The sequence below is a fragment of the Meyerozyma guilliermondii genome, genomic scaffold (genome assembly GCF_000149425.1).
Source record: "Meyerozyma guilliermondii ATCC 6260 scaffold_1 genomic scaffold, whole genome shotgun sequence".
In the NCBI taxonomy this organism is placed as follows: domain Eukaryota; kingdom Fungi; phylum Ascomycota; class Pichiomycetes; order Serinales; family Debaryomycetaceae; genus Meyerozyma; species Meyerozyma guilliermondii.
The window spans coordinates 1015007-1030639 of NW_001809800.1; the positions used below are offsets into that span (position 1 = coordinate 1015007).

Sequence of the window (15633 nt, forward strand, 5' to 3'; positions counted from 1 at the left end):
AGCTATGTAATTCCGAGAAGGCAGTCCCGCGAGCTAATCTTTCCGGTGGAAATTTCGCGAATCTCAACTTTTCGGAAGATCAAGAATGTCCGTTGCTGAGGCTGTCAAGCTCAAGGACGAGGGTAATGAACACTTTAAGGCTCACCGATTTGACGAAGCTATTGAAAGTTATACCAAGGCTATAGAAGTAGATCCCAAAAATGCAGTGTTTTACTCAAACAGAGCTCAAGTTCACATCAAGTTGGAGAACTATGGACTTGCCATAATAGATTGTGACGAAGCTTTAAAGGTGGATCCTAGCTTTACAAAGGCTTACTACCGAAAGGGTGTTGCGCAGATGGCTATTTTGAAGTACAAAGAAGCCCAAGCCAATTTTAAGACAATTTTGAAGACCTTACCAAACGACAAACTCACATTGGAAAACTACAAGCAATGTGTTAATTACTTGAAAAAGCAAGCATTTGAAAAGGCTATTGCCGGTGACGAAAAGACTTCTATCTTCACAACTATAGACTTCAATTCCATGATCATCGAGAAGACCTGGGAAGGGCCATCTTTGGAGATCACCAGCACAACCACCGAATCCGGCGTCAAGGTGGATATCGAGGGTCTTGATTTAGGCTACTTAAAGTATATGATCAAGCATTTCAAAGCAGGAGGTAAGATACCCAAGAAGCATGCATTTGCTATTATAGCAAAAGTGACTGAAATTTGCAAGCATGAGAAAACCATGGTTGAACTTTCTCTTCCTCATAATCTGTATACCAATGCAGAAGCGTCCAAGGATGAACTCTTGTTGGCTAAAAGTAAAAAGTTGACGGTTGTTGGAGATACCCATGGACAATTTTATGATGTGCTCAACTTGTTCAACAAATTTGGATTTGTTTCAGACCTGCATTCCTACCTCTTCAACGGTGACTTTGTTGACCGTGGATCATGGTCGTGTGAGGTTGCCTTCTACCTCTACGTTCTCAAGATACTTTACCCTACTTCTTTGTTCTTGAATCGTGGAAACCATGAAACCAATGACATGAACAAGACATACGGATTCACCGATGAATGTGAACTGAAATATTCTAAAAAAGTGTTTGAGGCTTTTGCCGAATCTTTTGGCGCTTTACCCTTAGCTACCTTGATCAACCGCTCATACCTATGTATGCATGGAGGCTTGTTCTCAGACGACAATGTGACATTGGAAGACATCAAGAACTTCAACAGATTTCCAAGCTCTGGATCAAGTCAACCCCCAAGAGAGGGAATTGCCATGGAGTTATTATGGACCGATCCCCAACCAACCCCCGGTCGTGCTCCTTCAAAGAGAGGTATAGGAATGCAATTTGGACCCGATATTACTGAACGGTTCTGTTTGAAGAACAAGATAAGAAAGGTATTGAGGTCGCACGAGGTAAGAATGGGAGGTGTTGAAGAAGAGCACAACGGCCGCTTAATTACCGTCTTCAGTGCCCCAAACTACTGTGATTCCACCGGAAACTTGGGTGGAGTGGTTCACATAACTGAGAATGTAAAATACGATGCTGCTTCCGATAATGGTGAAGGCTATAGAGATGCCAAGGACACCAATTGTCCATGGACATTAGAGATTGAAAAGTTTGACGCAGTGCCACATCCCGACTTGAAGCCAATGGCCTACTCTAAGGCTGGGTTTGGCTTCTAATTATTAGCGAGTTAATTTACACTGTAACTATAGACTGTATGCGCGAGAGAAATATACTCTCAAACTTTTCAATACCAGTATACCATGGCACATCAAATTGACGACGATGATCAACCGGATGAATGGGATCAGCGGATCATGGACACAGGGTGCCATGAAGAGAACTTGAAGCTTCAGCTTTGTCATGCCGACACTGGAGACTGGAGAAAATGTACAGAAGAAATGAAGGCTTTCCAAAAATGCTGGGAAGCTAATAAAAATAATGAGCGGACGAAAACTGTCAATAATGAAGAGTTGTAGTTTATGTATGAACTACGACTTGTGAGGGACTTTTAGCTGCTCTATGAGCCAAAAGTATGCCGACCAACTGTCTTGTAAATATGAATAGAAAAGTAATAGTTTTATAAATTGATACGAAAGAATAAGTAGTAGGTCATAACATAGCAGGAGTTCATTGGACAAAACCATTTCCATTGATTTATTGTGCTTTAAACACACAAATCTTTTTACCTATTCTACGGCTTATCGCATCGCTTTCTCTCCGCGATTTCAATCACAACTCAACTTGCGACCGATTCAAGTAACGTTCTTACCCTCACAAAACAACCTTATAGAAGCGAGTCGGGGCTAAAGATGGCGTCTCCAGGTGATCCTGAGACTCACATAAGTACAGTTACAGCTTCAAGGTACCTGTTCTCTAGAAGCCCGCCAAATCTGGCAGGGCACACAAACAAGGCCTTTGGAAATAGTCATAGGCGATACTACAAAGACTCTAATAGCCTCAAACCCAAGCGAGATGCAGAGGCGCTGTTCGAGAAAAGAGTAGCCAATCTTCAAGCCCGAAGTCGAACCCGTTTCCAAAACCAGTGGGAGGCTATTCTAGAGAAATATTCTCAGATTGATGATGAGAAAGAAAGCGACGAAATAGATCTCTCAACAGGAGAGATAATCACTGACAATGGTCACCTTCGAGCATTGGCTCGCAAAGATGTTTCCTCCTCGAGTCTCGACGATATTTGGAGTGCCAATCTAGTTGAAGAGCCTCACCAATCTCGCCAATATATGACATCAAAGTCAGGACAAAATACCTTTATATCCCCCGCGAGACAAAAAGACGTAAGCGAGATTCGAAGAAGTAGTTCCATGAAGGATAATGTCTTGCTTTTATCGCCATCTCCTACAAAGAAGACAAGATATTCTCCCTCAAAAACTCCTTCAAAAACTGCATCTCCGTCAAGAAATACACCCCCTTCGAAGTTCACTTCTCCACGACTTTCATCCCCACGACTTTCACCTTCTAGACTTTCATCTCCACAACTTTCATCTCCATCAGCAAACCCAAACAATTCGGGATTTGAGAGGATTACTGACTCCAAAAGTCTCTTCCAGCCCACACGATTATTCCCGACTGCTAAAGAGACCCCGAAAAGAGAACATAATCCATTTCTTGAGCGAAAGGAAAAGACATCGAAATACACTCTTTGTGATCTCTCGACACCTACTACAGACGCCGTTTATCATTGTGCATTCCACTACTGCAAGTTCTGTACTGGAAATCGTTTCCTATATAAAGAGCACCTTCTCAAGCTGCATCCAAAGGAGTTGAAACAGATAGGTTACCCCGTTCAGACTGAGACAGAAACGGGAGTGGACACCATTTCATCTGACACAATCGAAAATATCAGCAAAGTTTTTCCTTTAACATTCGATAAATTGTTGCAAAGTGACTCCCTACTTCATTGTAATATGAAGCTCTCTCCGACCGAAAGATGTCGTCGGGTATTCTTCACCCTCAACGACTTGAAAGAGCACCAAAATACATCTAGTGGTTGTGACTCACGTTTGTTTACCTTTTCTTGTCCTATACTTGGATGCCCATTTCAAACTAGACTGTTCGAAGCATTGCAAAATCATTTTCGGACATACAATATCAACTCCAGTCATTTGACCAAAGAAAGTCGTAGTATCTCGAAAAAGCCTTTGATAAATGAGCACTCAACAAAGGCCAATGATTTGCCTACAAATCCCAAAATTGCATTAACCAAGACAGAAGTAATGAACGAAATTGACGAGTTATTCGACTCGGATTGATAAGCGTTAAATTACACACAAGACGGGAATGGTTCCATTCTATATACAATTTAATATACGTGCATTATTTTATGCCTCAGATGGTTCATTTTCGGTATCTTTAGGCTTACCTTTAAAAGCATCCTTACCTTTGATGTACTTGTCAAATGCATCGTTTCTTTCGGGGAATGGTCGAGGTCCAACCAAACGGGTCATATCTTCTCTCGTCAAGATTTCCTTCTTGAATAACTCTTCAGCCACTTTGTCAACGAGATCCAACTTTTCTGAAAGTAATTTGTGGCATGCTTCGTAAGCTTCATCAATGAATCTTTTAACTTCTTGATCAATGGTGTATGCTGTCTCTTCTGAATATGTGTGATGAACTTGAAAGCCATTGTTATTTTCTCCAGAATCGTAATAGACATTGCCGATACTGTCTGACATACCCAACTTCAATACCATCAGCTGAGCCATTTGAGTAATCTTTTTGAAGTCATCTGAAGCACCACTGGTTACCGTATCAAAATGCAACTCTTCACTTACTCTTCCCCCTAAAGTCATTATCATGCGATGTTTGTACTGCTCTTTCGAAACCAAGTACTGATCTTTTGGCAAGTATTGTGCATAACCCAATGCTCCTTGACCACGAGGAATGATAGAAACCTTGACCAATGGGTCAGCAAACTCTAAGAACCAGCCACAAATAGCGTGGCCAGCCTCATGGAAGGCAACAGTTCTCTTTTCTTCGAGACTCAATATTCTTGACTTCTTCTCAAGCCCGGCTACAACACGTTCAATTGCTTGTTCAAAATGATGAGTTTCCACAGCTGTAGCATCCTCTCTAGCGGCAATTAATGCTCCCTCATTACAGCAGTTTGCAATGTCAGCTCCTGCAAATCCTGGAGTTAAAGCACTGAGGCGACCTGCAAGATTGTCAATGGCTGCAGCCTTCAATTCTTGATACTTGTTGAAGTCGACGTCCTTTTGGGTTGCCCTAATATCTTCTTCAACTTGAAGTGTCAATTTAGACAAGTGAACCTTGAATATTTCCTTTCTTCCCTCCACATCAGGAACGTCAATAGAGATGTGCCTGTCAAATCTACCAGGTCTCAACAAGGCTTTATCCAAAATGTCCGGACGATTGGTTCCCGCAAGAACAACAACGTGATCAGAATTTTCGAATCCATCCATTTCAACCAATAACTGATTAAGTGTGTTTTCTCTCTCGTCATTTCCACCCATCTTGCCATTACCACGCTCTTTACCAATAGCATCGATTTCATCGACAAAAATAATTGCAGGAGCCATTTCACGAGCAGTCTTGAATAAATCACGAACACGAGAAGCACCGACTCCCACGAACATTTCCACAAATTCTGAACCAGAAACGGATAAAAAGGGAACGCCTGCTTCACCAGCTGTTGCCTTAGCAAGCAATGTCTTACCAGTACCAGGAGGACCAGATAATATAGCACCACGAGGAATCTTGGCTCCCAATTTCTCATACTTGACAGGGTCCTGAAGAAACTTGACAAATTCCATAATCTCCTCTTTAGACTCAGTGCATCCAGCAACGTCCTTAAATTTGATTTTAACTTCTGTTTCCTGATTGAATAATTTGGCTTTAGACTTACCGATTTGAAAAATTCCACCGGGCCCACCACCACCAGCACCTCCTCCTTGCATGTTCGCTCTTCTCACGGTGATATACCATAATCCTCCAATCAATAACACCGTTGGCAAAATGGGCAATATGTAGTTCATCCAAGAGCCTCTTTCCTCGTACGAAATTGGTAATCTTTCATCGATTGGAATCCCTAGTTTATCCTGTTCACGGTTCATTTCTTCTTCGAATACCTCGACTGAACCTATAGTGAAAACGACGGCGGGATGGCCGCTGAAAGTCTGGAAAGTTTGGTCAGAAACTGCTCCTTGGATTAATTCTGCTTCCACGGCAAACTTGTTGATAACCGTAAGCTTGGTAACAAGACCCTTCTCTAAGTAGTTGGTCTTGAAATCTTGGAACGAGAGTTCGTCATTAGGCTTACGATTCGATGCCAATAAAACAGTAACCAAAAGAGAGAACAAGAATAATCCCGACAATCCTCGTGCAACCGATTTGTTATCAAGTTGGTATATCTTCATATTGTTGGGGTTCAACAGTGGATTCTTCTTTTTGAGTCTTTCTTTAATCTGGTTACGAATGTCACGTTCTTCTTCACTCATGGGTTTCTTCTTCTTTTCCTTGTCTTCCGAGTCTTTTGGTGACTCCTCTTTATCACTAAGTGATCTACGTGAAGCTTCAAAAAGCTGAAATCTGGAAGCGGAAAACGATCGATTAAACCCCGCAAAAACGTTCACCAGTCGAGGTGAAACTATCAGATTATGGCTCTGTCTAAGGACACCGCCCACACCGCGGAGTACGGCGTTTCTTGGAGCCAACCTCATCATGAGGCCCGCTGGTGTTTTCCTCATCATGATTCGGTTTGAATGGCGTTGGTGGAAATTTGCCATTTAATGTTCGGCTTATGTAACTCGGAGATTCTTCTTATATAATACATGTACTTAAAGTGCTAAAGGTAACCCACTGGACTACCCCATTGTGCTCACAAACTCGTCCCAGCTGGTCTCACAGATCTTGAGAAACTTTTCCTTTTGTTTTTGGAGATCTGTTGTAGTGGTTTCAGCGGATAAAGTTACTGGTGATTTTTCGGGCGAATGCGACGATGGCAGTGAAACCTTTTCACTTAGATCACCATTGGAATTAGAAGCCGGGGTTGAGTCTTTACTCTCCTCCTGTTTCTTGGATGATGCATATATCTTAAAGTTGAACACTGACTCATTCATTAGATTTATAGACCCGAAGATGGTCAGTGAGCGACTTCGCAGGTTTCCGGTGCGAAGAGGTTGATCTTCTGGGTCAATTGCATTCAGTTCCGGATCATCAGAGTCATCTGATTCGGAGCCTGACATTCCTTTGCTTGCCTGCTCGTGTTTTCTCTTCATTTCTATCATTTCTTCTTCAGTAGCTAAAGTACGATCGGCTACCGCACCTGTACCTTCGAAAGCATCTTGCTGCGCCGAAAGTGGCTGTGACGTAAATGGAGCTACTCTTGTGTAGTCGCCGTGGTAAACGTCAGTAACTTGTGCCAGTACGGGCGACTTGGTATATGGAAGTGGGCCCGACACATGTCTGTAAGGTACTCGAGGGAATGAACCAGCTACTGCGGTGTATGGAGCCGCTGTGTATCTTGGATATACCCCTTGTAATTGCGGATGAGCAGCATGTGCTGTAAATGGTCTTATGATTCTTCGAGGCGGAGATACGTGCAAACGACGCAATTGACGATGGGGTGTATAGGGATTGGAGCCATATGGTTTGAATGCACCTTTGGCATGTGGGCCCATAAAGTATGGTCTAAGCGGTGCCGATTGGATCAGTGGGCGCATTGAAGGAGATTTTTCTGAATTTTCCCTTACCAATGATAACGGAGGTGGTGCATTTTCACGCTTGAGTCGCTTAGTAGTGGATGGGGTAGAAAGTCGACTTGAATCTTGAACCTCGCTGTCCGGGTTTGATGTGGTGATTACCACCACTTTTTTCTCCAGTACACTGGTGGGTTCTTTGACTTCCACTCCTGGTTCTGTGTTATTACGTGCTGCTATGAGTTCTCTTTGTTGGCGTTGAATCTGCATTGATTCATTCATGGTGGTTTGCATTCCAGGTGATAGCTTTGGAAGTCCAGGACTCACTATTCGAAGCGCTGCTTCCACCTTATTGGGTACATTGAGGTCCAATTCTACTGGTCTATGCTTCTTTTTTGTAGTTTCTACCATGGTGGTCGCGAACGTCTCCCAAATACCGGAGTTGATTATTGTGGATTGGCCGAGGGTATTGTACCAAAAAGTTATCCAGTATATGGAACCGATGAGTATACACGTCCAGTCTTGTTCGTGGGCTGAAAACCAAAGTGTGGCACTTGGAGTTGTGTGAGATTATAGGGAACAGTAGTGAGTTTTTACGTGGACCAAAAGCGAAAACCTGCATACTCGTTTGTTTCAGAAATCTGCTGGGCTCGTAACGCAGGTTGATGAATAGCCTTATTGTTCAGAATAATTGATTAGAATGGCCAATGACTTGAGCGAGGCTTTTATTTTCCTTGTCACATACAATTTGCTCAAATTTAGGTGCTTGAGGGATTTTCTTGCCATATTATAATTTTTTCAGTGCGATTATGTGCATTTTGGTACAGTGTCTGGAGAAAATCGGTCCCTGAAACTCAGTTCTCAATCCATAGACTGTGCCCTAAGCTATTTAAACAAACTAGTACTAATATGTGCCTTAACCAGTGTAATCCTCCCATCCCTTTGGACGAGGTATGTTGTTAACCTTGTGGAACTTACCAGTACATGAGTAAGCCTTCCAACTGAAATCCTCATTAGGATTACAAACACATTTGTTCTTGAGTCTCGTTTCCTTGTTGACGGGACAGTTGTGGAATGGCACATGGTAGTATCCCACATCATTGAAGAAGTGAATTTGGTCTCTGGACAAGAACAAAGCAGCCGCGATCGAGTGGACTGGTGCATCACCCCATCTTTCGTAGAAGAACCCACCAGCTTTGTCAAGGTATTCGAAGTACTTTCTGTAAGCTTCAGATCTCCAAAGGTCCAAGGATGCAATTTCAAAGTTGGACCAGAAATGACACTTGTTGTAAGTTTCTCCACCATCGTCAGAGATCCAGTCCATCATATTGTTCTTGTGAACAAATTGGGGGTTTTCAGCCATAAATTTCTTGGTAGTGTCCCAAAGAGTAGGGATGGTTTCGATGTATTCTGGTAAGGAAATGGTCCATCCATAAGCCTTGTTGTTGTCCTTCATCCACTTGAAAACATCATAGTCAATGTTACAGTAGATCTTGGTATCAGGCTCAACTCTCCAGTAAAATTCATAAGGCTCTAAAGCCTCGTGTCTCCAGAAAAATCCAGATTCGTAACGACACATGTGTCTGTATGACACCGAATCACCATAGATGATTTTCTTTTCCTTCATTTCTTCACGAACCAAAGCAGCTTTTTCCTTGTCGATCCATTCAGGGTAGCCCCATTGTTCAGCAGGAATCAAACCAAAAATGGCTTTACCAGAAACCAAAGCTGAGATCTCCGTTTTGAACTCCTCAGAAAACTCCTTATCGTTCAAGAACACCCAGTCATAGTTGTACTGGTGGTTGAAACGGTCCTCCACCGATCTGATTGAACCGGCGAGCGAGTGCAAGTCCGAGTTACGTGCCAAAGACACAAAAGTAGCCTTTACTTTTTCACCTTTATTTGGAGCCACCTTCGATTGCTGAACTGCCTGGTTCACGAGGTCACCGGCAGCTTGTGCGCCGGCATTTCCAGCAACTCCCCCAGCAGGAGCATTGACCTCACCCAAAGGAACTTCTTTGGCTGCGCCTGGATTGACGTTGGCTGGGGTCAAACTGGAACCCAGATACGACAGTCCCTTCAGGAGAATGAAACCACAGGTGATAAGAACGAGGGCAAACACGGCAAATCTGATTATACGCGCGTTCGAACCTCTATTCATGGTGATTTTGATAGTTTTTCACGGGATTGAACTTTGGTGAAATTGAATCGTTTCAGTGTAAAACTGGTACGATATAATGGTGATCCACGGCGGGTGTCTCAAAAGTGAATTACGAGAATTACTGGTGCTTGTCGTATTCAAAACCCCAGAATTACTGTCTATGTCACTGTGAAAAATCAATTAACACGTCGTCGCAGAGCCTTCGTAGTCGTGGCTTTTCCCGCCTTATATTCGCGAAGTAGTGTGCGAACCGCGAACTTTGATGGAGCAATTTCTAGTGGAGGGTCTGCCAAGGGAATGGGGTATCAATGCAACCGTAGGTGACAATATTGTACGGGCAAAGTGGGAAATGATAGAAAAGTGGGTGTGTTACTTTGGGTGTTGCAATTGACAATTTGTACTAAAAAGTCTGAATAAAATTTACTAAAACCCCATTCTATTGTCTGTTCGTAATCGTGTCAATATACGACGCAGCGCCAAAATGTTAATTTGGCATCTTTTTTTTAACTTTATTAGTGGGTTCTTGGCAAAGATGTATCTGGTAGCGCGCCGCACACGCCAAACTTCGATGCGCACTTCCGCCCCACACGGGCATCTAGATTTTCGGGCCTGTGCGAAGTTTAATACTATAGGGCAAACAGGTCTGCTTATCGGACAGGACTACTAATAATTTCTCATAGTTTCTGAATGTAATGCGTTGATTCTACATGTGATTCGTGAGATCCAAGGGTATGGTCGCGAGCCGCATTCAGCTATCTATCATCAGACTGCGGCTCAAAAGTGTCTTCACTGATAATTCTCCCATTCAGCAGGCTTTGTCATCTTGTTAACTTCGTAGTATCTCTTGCCGCAAGAGTATCCTCTAAAAGTGAAATCCAGTTCAGGATCACAATTGCACTTGTGATCGTACCGATACTGTGGGTTTAATGGGCATTGAGTGTACACACCATGATTATAGCCCATATCTTCAAAGTAGTGTATTTTGTCTCTTGGAAGGAATAATGCCGCTGCAATTGAATGTATAGGTGCATCTCCCCATCTTTCGTAGAAAAATCCGCCTGTTTTATCGAGATAGTCAAAGTATGCACGATAAGCATCGGATCTCCAAAAGTTTAAATCACCAATCTCAAAATTCGACCAGAAATGACACAAATTGTAAGTTTCACCGCCATCGTTGGAGATAAAGTCCATCATGTTATTCTTTGCCAAATACTCTGGATGTTCCTTGATGAAATCTTTGGTATGTTGCCATAACGAAGGAATGGTTTTTTCAAACTCGTGAAGAGAAATGGCAAATCCATACTTCTTGTCATTGTCGGCCATGAATTTGAACAAATCGTAATCGAGATCACAATGAATCTGGATACCAGGCTCTACTCTCCAGTACCAATCGTACTCGTCGAGGAGCTCGTTTCGCCAAAAGAATCCAGATTCGAACCGGCACATGTGTCTATAAGATTCCATATCTCCATAAATGATATTAGCAGCCTTCATTTCCGCCCTACTTTTTGCCGCCTTTTCAAGATCCACCCAATCGGGATAACTCCAGTGTTCTTTGGGGATCTTTCCGTACTTCGTTTTTCCCGAAACTATCGAGGATGTCAAATCCTTGAACTCTTGGGTGAATTCTTCATCATTTAGAAACACCCAGTCATAGTTAAACTTGCGATTGAAACGGTCTTCCACTCCACGAACAGCCTTAATCAACTCGTACAACTCCTGATTTCTCGCCAAAGTGACAAATGTACCCTTTACTTTTTTACTCTTATCGTACACGGGCTGCGATTCAGTTTCCACATTCAGTACTACTCCTGCCAATTGTAGATCACCCACCTGTTTTTGTGCAAGTTGTTCTTCGTGGGCAGTGTCTTTTATAGGCGAATCTTCTGAAACATCCTTCACGGCGGCATGATTCGAATTACTGCCCGGAACGAAATCTGGAACGATCAGGTTCGAAACTATGTCTACATAGATAACCAGGGGCCTAAGTGCCACACTGAAAAAGTAGAGCACCACTAGCCCACAAATGACTGCTAGAGCATTGGTGACCCGGCTTCGTGCCATTGTAGTTCGAATGCGAATAGGCGAAGGAAATAAAGTGCGACAGGTGTCTGAATTTGGAGCCTGCACACGTTAATATTTTTTGGCAGGGCTTAGAGAACCGTTATAGGCGTGGAACAAGGCTGAAATTTGTATACACTCTAATTTAGGCTAAACTTGCTTCTGTTAACAGAAGTCGCAATTTCCAGGCTCAAGAGGTAATTTCTTGTCGCTTTCTTTTTGTTCTCTCCAAATTACTCCCATCTTTTTCCTCAGTCCTTTTCCATTTTTCCTATCTTTCGCTCAAGCTCTCTCGTTATTTCCATCAACTCTCGAAACCCAATGTTTCTTGTGGCATTTCTGTTCATGAGCACATAGACATCGTCGTAGTTATCTAGTGAAAGTAGTTTCTTTTCGTAGTGCTTGAAAATTCCCAAACTGAGGGCTTTGAGAAAGTCTTCGCTCTTGTCGGAAACAAGAAGATTATCTATTACCCTGTACCATAGCTCCATCAGATTGCAAATATCGGTGAATACCAGAAGCCACCAGTTCATGGTGATGAATTCTATTTGAACATCGAGCTGCTTCAAGTGAGCATAGAGTTTGGGCATCAACAAGGCAAATTGAACTTGTGCAAGTTCCGTTTGAGCATTCCGAATATGTTTCAAGCTGGAGGGAGAAAAGTAACTCTCACCATGATAAGTAGGAAGAATCTCATCAATGAGCGACACAAAGAGCCAAAAAGTATCCTCTTCTGTAACCCTTTTATCGGCGATCAACAAATTTCCAACAATCTTGTTCATTCCTTGAACATAACCAATATCAGACCGTAGGACGACAAACGCATCCAAGATACGTTTGAGACGGTGATGCAATGGACCAGGTAAAGAAGTTGTGCTATTGTGAAAGTACACATTGGACGGCATTGTTCGATGTAGATCCAAGTCGATTTGGTTAAATGATTGAATCAAAGATGGGTCATTGGCGTGCATTTTTGCCAACTCCACCAATCGATTATACTCTCCTGGTACACGTATATTCGACGCTCCAGAAAGTTCAAACCAAAACTTGGACCGTGAGCCAGGGGGTATTCCTTGTTTGGATATAAGTGACTGGAGTCTTTTTAAGTAGGAGTCTTCCTTGAACGAGATTTGTCTATCCAAGGTTTTGAGTTCGAGAGCCTTCAATCCGAATGTCGGTACAAAGGTTTCTTCCTGATTACGTTCATTTCGTAGTTTCATCACTTCATTGCAAAACGTATTCCAGCGTGCTTCGATCGCCTGCTTTTCGTCATCGTGACGTCGACCAACTTCTTGAAGCGTGGCATACGACGAGTCTATTGGGTTAACAACCTGGCTAACACTGCTTCTCGCATCAAAATTGGAGCCATCCTCGGGCTGACGTTTGGGATTTTCTGAGCCGTTTTCTGTAATAAACCCATAAGGGTCCGTATTGGTCAATTCTTCAGGATCAAGAATCGTAGAATCGCCCGGTTGACTCATGCTTACCAACTCCAAAGGAGGCACAATTGGTGCATCTTCTGTACCTTTGGGAGTCCTGGATCCTGATTTTAGGCTAGATGTGGATCGAACCCATTCGTACCGCAGATCATTTTGGTGATTTGAATCCATCCTTCGCAACCATCCTCTTCTTTCACTCTCAGATGAATGAGCCTCAATATCTTGGTTGCTGAGCCAGATTGATGAGATAGTAGTTGGAAGGCTCCTCTCTTAATGTGGGAGCTAACGGGCTCTTTCATGGGCAACGGATATCATTATCCAGTAGCACATCATCTACGGTATCCTTTTGCTGAATGTCATCCAACAATTTATCCACTTCCAAATGGGTAAGATTGGCATGAGAAGCACATACCTTGTAAAATTGTCGCTCTCTGCGGAGGTAGAAGTCCCTTAAAAGTATTATATCTTGTTCCTTTTGTGTTATATCCCTTGAGAGCTGTCGTATAAACAGGTTATAATCGCCACCAAATCTGATGGAAACGACTTTTTCGATGGTTTCGTCACTCCATTCATGTACATCGCTCCCCAAAGAGTGGTTAAGTTGACTGGGATTGTGTATGGAATCCCCAAATAAACTTTTATGGGGATCCTTGTTCATATCGTTATCATCAAATTTATGGTGCGACCTCGATTCGAACCTGAGAAAAAAATGTGAAATTGCCACAATCGAGAAATTATGGATGAAAGTTACCTTCAAACATAACACTACTTGATGAATTTCATCTATGATGTTCTGCAAAAAAAATGGTAAATCTCTTTGTAAAGCGTGTCATCTTTATGCAAGGACAATGCTAATCTTCTCTGTATTGTTAAAATTGACAAATGTACTATCGCGAACGATAGTACGACGTTCTCGTTTTTGGTTGGCATATAAGGACAATTGGTGGTGTTGGGATGCCTAAGATATCTCAATTTGCCTTCAGCAAGATCCAAAGTATCAAGTTATATTCATTAATAATTGGCTAGCGTACGAGTTGAAACCCAAAAAACAATCCTAGTAAAGACATAATGGTATGTGTTATTTCTGTGACTTCGCAAGTCTCAGGGTATCCTATTTCATCATAAATTTCAAGTTTCAACTAACTCAGATTATTCGTTTCAGGACTCCTTCCGGGATGCTTCGGGTCAATGCCACTCCCGAGACGGCATTCAATGACTTACTAAATGACCTTGGGAACCAAATGGGAGAATCTGACCTTTCCTCGTTTACTTTTAGTGATAAACCAAATGATAAAGGAAGCAGTGCCAACACTTTCCATGGCAAATCGGTGGCTGATTTGGGACTAAAACATGGTGACATGTTGTATGTTACAAGAACTGCCACATCATCGTCTCCTGCCGTTACGGCATCCGTCAATGAGCCAAAATCCGGCTCAGCAGTCGTCACAAAACCCATCAATACCGCCGGTATTATTCCAATACATGGCCCTACCAAAGTCAAGCAATTAGAAGTCGACGATGTCTTGGATACGCAGGACGGTATGATCAAACGTAAAAAATCAAACTTGTGTCGTCATGGAGAGAAGGGTATGTGTGAATATTGCTCTCCTCTTCCTTCATGGGATAAAGGCTATAGAGAAGAAAATGGTATCAAACACATGTCTTTCCACGCCTATGTCAACCAGATTAACGAACAGAAGAACAACCGTAACAATAGCACATCATATATGTCTCCTTTGGAGGAACCAGATTACAATGTGAATCTCAATTGTCCAAGTGGACATGCACCTTACCCAAAGGGAATCTGTTCCAAGTGTCAGCCTCCTGTTATCACTTTGCAACAGCAACAATTCCGGATGGTAGACCATGTCGAGTTTGCCGACTCGGGTATCCTCAATGATTTTATCGATGTTTGGAGACAAACAGGAGTCCAGCGGTTTGGGTTCATGTTTGGAAGATACGAGGTGTTTGATAAAGTACCACTCGGTATAAAGGCGGTAGTGGAAGCAATTTACGAGCCTCCACAGGCCGGAGAAACCGATGGTATTACTCTTTTGCCTTGGGAAAATCAAGAGCTTGTTTTAAAGGTTGCAGAGAAGTTAAACTTGTACCCAGTGGGAATTGCATTCACAGACTTGACAGACTCGGGGGCTCGAAACGGTACCGTGTTGTGTAAAAGACATAAGGATACCTACTTTTTGAGCTGTTTAGAGGTGTTAATGGCAGCCCGGTTTCAAATTGAACACCCAAATATAACCAAACATAGCAATTCAGGTCGCTTTTCTTCCAAGTTTGTTACCTGTGTGGTTTCTGGTGGCCTTGAAGGAGAGATTGAGCCACGTTCTTTTCAAGTAAGCACAAATGCAGAGGCACTTGTTCGTGCAGACATCATCACTGGATCTACACAACCTTCAATGTTGTACATAAATTCAAGTCAGGGTAAGAGGTATGTGCCAGATGTGTTCTACCTGAAGATTAATGAATACGGTCTCGAAGTCAAGACGAATGCTAAACCTGCGTTCCCAGTTGATTTCCTTCTCGTTACATTGCTGGATGCATTTCCTCTCAACCCAACGCCAAGGTTTACGAATGGATTTACCATTGAAAACAGAGACTTTATGGGAAACCTTCAAGATTTAAGAGCTGCATATCGATATATAAATTCGGATCCTGGAAATGGTAGCTGTTTATCCAATTTCCATTTTATTGTCTACTTGGTTACACTTGGCATACTTGGCGATTCTGAACTTCAAATGGTGTTTGATTAAGTAATGAGAGAAAAGAGGAGGATTATCTCAAAT

The 15633-nt window shown here is 42.6% G+C and overlaps 10 protein-coding genes across 10 annotated transcripts; 5 read left to right on the forward strand and 5 right to left on the reverse strand. All coding sequences in view use genetic code 12, as the record gives it.

Moving 5' to 3' along the window:
• Positions 1-85: 85 nt before the first annotated feature.
• On the forward strand, positions 86-1675 carry PPT1 (protein serine/threonine phosphatase; the record flags this gene model as incomplete). Its single annotated transcript, XM_001487148.1, has 1 exon — positions 86-1675. One exon carries the CDS (start codon positions 86-88, stop codon positions 1673-1675), a length of 1590 nt encoding a protein of 529 aa, XP_001487198.2.
• An 84-nt stretch (positions 1676-1759) lies between these two features.
• On the forward strand, positions 1760-1975 carry PGUG_00576 (uncharacterized protein; the record flags this gene model as incomplete). Its single annotated transcript, XM_001487149.1, has 1 exon — positions 1760-1975. One exon carries the CDS (start codon positions 1760-1762, stop codon positions 1973-1975), a length of 216 nt encoding a protein of 71 aa, XP_001487199.1.
• A 333-nt stretch (positions 1976-2308) lies between these two features.
• Positions 2309-3766, forward strand: PGUG_00577 (uncharacterized protein; the record flags this gene model as incomplete). The annotated part of the gene is made up of 1 exon (XM_001487150.1): positions 2309-3766. The coding sequence occupies one exon, from the start codon at positions 2309-2311 to the stop codon at positions 3764-3766; it is 1458 nt and encodes a 485-aa protein (XP_001487200.2).
• On the forward strand, positions 2829-3281 carry PGUG_00578 (uncharacterized protein; the record flags this gene model as incomplete). The annotated part of the gene is made up of 1 exon (XM_001487151.1): positions 2829-3281. The coding sequence occupies one exon, from the start codon at positions 2829-2831 to the stop codon at positions 3279-3281; it is 453 nt and encodes a 150-aa protein (XP_001487201.2).
• Positions 3767-3835: 69 nt separating the features above from the next.
• Positions 3836-6259, reverse strand: AFG3 (AAA family ATPase; the record flags this gene model as incomplete). The annotated part of the gene is made up of 1 exon (XM_001487152.1): positions 3836-6259. The coding sequence occupies one exon, from the start codon at positions 6257-6259 to the stop codon at positions 3836-3838; it is 2424 nt and encodes an 807-aa protein (XP_001487202.2).
• A 78-nt stretch (positions 6260-6337) lies between these two features.
• PGUG_00580 (uncharacterized protein) lies at positions 6338-7582 on the reverse strand (the record flags this gene model as incomplete). The annotated part of the gene is made up of 1 exon (XM_001487153.1): positions 6338-7582. The coding sequence occupies one exon, from the start codon at positions 7580-7582 to the stop codon at positions 6338-6340; it is 1245 nt and encodes a 414-aa protein (XP_001487203.2).
• Positions 7583-8087: 505 nt separating this feature from the next.
• Positions 8088-9332, reverse strand: MNT1 (alpha-1,2-mannosyltransferase KTR1; the record flags this gene model as incomplete). The annotated part of the gene is made up of 1 exon (XM_001487154.1): positions 8088-9332. One exon carries the CDS (start codon positions 9330-9332, stop codon positions 8088-8090), a length of 1245 nt encoding a protein of 414 aa, XP_001487204.2.
• A 786-nt stretch (positions 9333-10118) lies between these two features.
• PGUG_00582 (glycosyltransferase family 15 protein) lies at positions 10119-11396 on the reverse strand (the record flags this gene model as incomplete). The annotated part of the gene is made up of 1 exon (XM_001487155.1): positions 10119-11396. The coding sequence occupies one exon, from the start codon at positions 11394-11396 to the stop codon at positions 10119-10121; it is 1278 nt and encodes a 425-aa protein (XP_001487205.2).
• Positions 11397-11644: 248 nt separating this feature from the next.
• PGUG_00583 (uncharacterized protein) lies at positions 11645-13003 on the reverse strand (the record flags this gene model as incomplete). Its single annotated transcript, XM_001487156.1, has 1 exon — positions 11645-13003. The coding sequence occupies one exon, from the start codon at positions 13001-13003 to the stop codon at positions 11645-11647; it is 1359 nt and encodes a 452-aa protein (XP_001487206.2).
• A 902-nt stretch (positions 13004-13905) lies between these two features.
• On the forward strand, positions 13906-15600 carry NPL4 (Npl4p; the record flags this gene model as incomplete). Its single annotated transcript, XM_001487157.1, has 1 exon — positions 13906-15600. One exon carries the CDS (start codon positions 13906-13908, stop codon positions 15598-15600), a length of 1695 nt encoding a protein of 564 aa, XP_001487207.2.
• Between the last annotated feature and the right edge of the window lie 33 nt (positions 15601-15633).